A 3,272-nucleotide genomic window follows, 5' to 3' on the forward strand; every position below is an offset into this window, starting at 1 on the left:
CACCACGGTTACTCTACAATACTAATTGAATTAAATAACGGCAATTGACTTCAACTTAGATCTGTTTACCTATGTTTATAGCCACATTTGCAAGGGGGGCAAATTGTACCACCGCAATTAAATGCTAAGGCAAATCAAGCGTTTCAAACCGTTATTTTTGGCAGGGATGTCTTTTTGAAGTTCACTTTACGCAACCAAATTGCAACAATCGGTATTTACAGATTTTGACAAGAAAATAGCTTATGGCATACTTGCATAGTAGGCTAGTTCCATCAAATACTACGGTTTCTGGGTGATTTTGCATTTTAATTTCGCTTGTTTAGGGAAAAACGAAGGGGGGGGGGCACATTGGCCAGGGGGGCAGGTTATACACAATTCCCCTACTTTTGTCCCCGCATTTGTCCGGCATCGGCCTTGATGTAGGTTTCATCACTCTTCACAATGCAGAAAGATTTTGTGGACCACTTCATGTAGGGTAAGGTGGTGATCAGAATGCACCGCTTAAGCAAAACATCATTTTGGAGAGCAACGGCATGTTTGTTCCACGACTCTTCACAATGCAGAAAGATTTTGTGGACCACTTCATGTAGGGTAAGGTGGTGATCAGAATGCACCGCTTAAGCAAAACATCATTTTGGAGAGCAACGGCATGTTTGTTCCACGTTTTTAAACTTCTAGAAGACTTTGGAATCTTTTTTACACTTTCCTGGTGAAATTTCCTAACAAAAACCAGTATTTTTTGTTATTTTCGACGATTTTTGGCAAGAGTCAAAATCATTATGTGAGGCAGAACGCCAAAGCCCGTGCACAAAACGCTTCAAGTTTGTAAGTAAGAAAAAAAAGCGAATTAACTTGGCTCAATCACTTTAGTAATTCAATTGTTCAAAATAAAACCAATCTGCAGAGTAGGAGCATTTTAAACAGTACCACCTCCTGCAGAATACAATGTAACACGTGAAGTGCGCTAGACATATTTCAAGCAAACAGTTGACAGGTGTTGCAATTGTACAGCGGGTGGTTCCGCCGATGGGTTGTAATATGTTAAAAGGAACAGGTCGCGCTACATTGCTATTGCAAATATGAAACAATTCCGGAGAACTCTTATAGGTTGGTTGGCTTATTGCATATAACCTGTGTAAACAACTACTTATTGGTTTGTTTCATTATTGATGCCGTTACTGTCGAAGCTTGATAAAACTATATACAAAACAAGAAACTATGGACGCTGTCCGTCAGATGTTTTCACATTTTTGTTTTCTAGCCCATCCGAGCTTTTTGATAAAATAATTGCCTATCGTGAACATTATTTATTATTTATTTTTGCTATGTTAACTGACAGATTACATTTTCATTTATACGAAATGTGAAAGCTTTTTTAACAAACATTAAAACCGCAGCAAATCTTTTTCATTAGTTTTACACTCCGACTTATAAAGACTATCTAACGCATAGCTCGTTGAAATTAATTCAAGACCTCTTAAGCACTCTAATCGGTATTCCACCGTCGGGCCTGAGCACCAAGTCCGTCTTAAACCGTATATCCTTCATCGTCGCTCCAGGCAGAATTTGGAAGTTTGCCACCAGCCGAATGATGGTAATTTTCAGTTCCATCAGCGCGTACCGCTGGCCGATGCAATTCCGCGAACCAACACTGAATGGAATGTAATCGTAAGGACCGCGTAGATTAACCGCACTATCAGCAAACCTATCCGGATCGAATCGTTCCGGTTCTGGATACACCTTCGGATTTCGATGAATGACGTAGATGGGCACGGTAACGTCTACTCCCGCGGGTACAGTAACACCGTTGATCTCGGTATCCTCGACTAGACGCCGGCCAATGAATGAAACTGGAGGGAGAAGTCGTAGCGATTCCTTTATAACCAAATCCAAATAGGTGAAGTTCTGCAGGCTATTGTACGTCAATGGAGCAGTCTTGCAGTTTTCCTTTCCCAGGATGGAAACAATTTCTTCGTACACTTTTCGTTGGATGTCCGCATGCTTTGCAAGCTGCATAATTGTAAAAGAAATTCCGGATGTAGTCGTGTCGTGTCCCTCGAACATAAATGTGTCTACCTCCTCTCTAATGTCCAAATTGGACAGAGGTTTTCCATCCACAGTCACATTAAGCAATAAATCTAGAAAAGTTTGTTTACGTTTCGAGTACATATCAATTTCGCTGATATCAAATGCAATCTCGCCTAGCTGTTGTTCTTTTCGAAGTTGTTCGCGACGTTGATTGATCACTGAATCAGTGAACTGATGCAAACGACGAATAAGTTTACGTTGCTCCCACGCACTTGGAACTGCATACCAATAAAGCGCAGGATAGTAGCTGATTGGACTGAATATTCGTAACAGAATCAATTCACTCATTCGCTTCACATCACGCACGTACTGATTTGTTGGATCCTTCTGAGCATTGATCTGAACACCCATCGATGTTTCGCAAATGCTGTCCAGTGCATACAGCGATATGTAATCATAAACATCAAACTCTTCGGCTGAGCCATGCTGGCTCAGCTTACGCATCAAAATGTCTGCCTCTCGATTGAACACTTCGGTGAAACCTTCCAGAATTTTGAAATGAAACGTCGGTGTAATAATCTTTCTTCGATGAAACCACTTTTCACCAGCCGATATCAGCAATCCTTTACCTAGCCATGGTTCAATATTGTCATAAATCGTGGACTTTTGCGTAGCTTTAGCCATAAGCACCCTCTCTACACTGTGCGCACTGCTTACGTTAAGCATTAGGTCATTCCCAACACCCCAAGTAACGATGTCCGATCCGTTTTCGGCGTGCAGCTCCACCATCCGCTTGAAGATACCTGGGATATCCGTTTGAAATTCCTGCAAATTGCCGAGGAAAGCATGCGGAATCGGACCACCGAAGTGTCGAGTAAACCGCAGCAACTTGCGACGCTGATGAAGAAACCGGTAGACGGTTAAAGCAGCCAAAGCGACAAATATCACAACGTAAAACATGTTGTCCGACTGATCTTTACCCACTGACTTACTACCACTTAATCGCAAGTGGGTTTAATAACCAACTGTTATGAATAATACTTTTATCAGCGTACGAACGCGAATTATAAAGCCGGACTGATAACAAATCGCATTGTGCACCGTAAGCATTACATCGTTATTTTTGAACTTCTTATTTTGTTTATATTTTCAAATTACGTTTTCGACAAATCAAAAAATTGTTAATTAAAGAATGTTTTATTTTTCGCAAAAATTAAATACTATTCGTGGCATTTAGATATAAA

The 3,272-nt window shown here is 40.8% G+C and overlaps 1 protein-coding gene across 1 annotated transcript; it reads right to left on the reverse strand.

Annotated features, from left to right (window-relative positions):
• Positions 1-1,394: 1,394 nt before the first annotated feature.
• Positions 1,395-2,988, reverse strand: LOC128739760 (probable cytochrome P450 4d14). Its single transcript, XM_053835261.1, has one exon. It carries the CDS (start codon positions 2,986-2,988, stop codon positions 1,468-1,470), a length of 1,521 nt encoding a protein of 506 aa, XP_053691236.1. The 3' UTR covers positions 1,395-1,467.
• Positions 2,989-3,272: the final 284 nt, after the last annotated feature.

The sequence above is a fragment of the Sabethes cyaneus genome, chromosome 3 (genome assembly GCF_943734655.1).
Source record: "Sabethes cyaneus chromosome 3, idSabCyanKW18_F2, whole genome shotgun sequence".
In the NCBI taxonomy this organism is placed as follows: Eukaryota; Metazoa; Arthropoda; class Insecta; order Diptera; family Culicidae; genus Sabethes; species Sabethes cyaneus.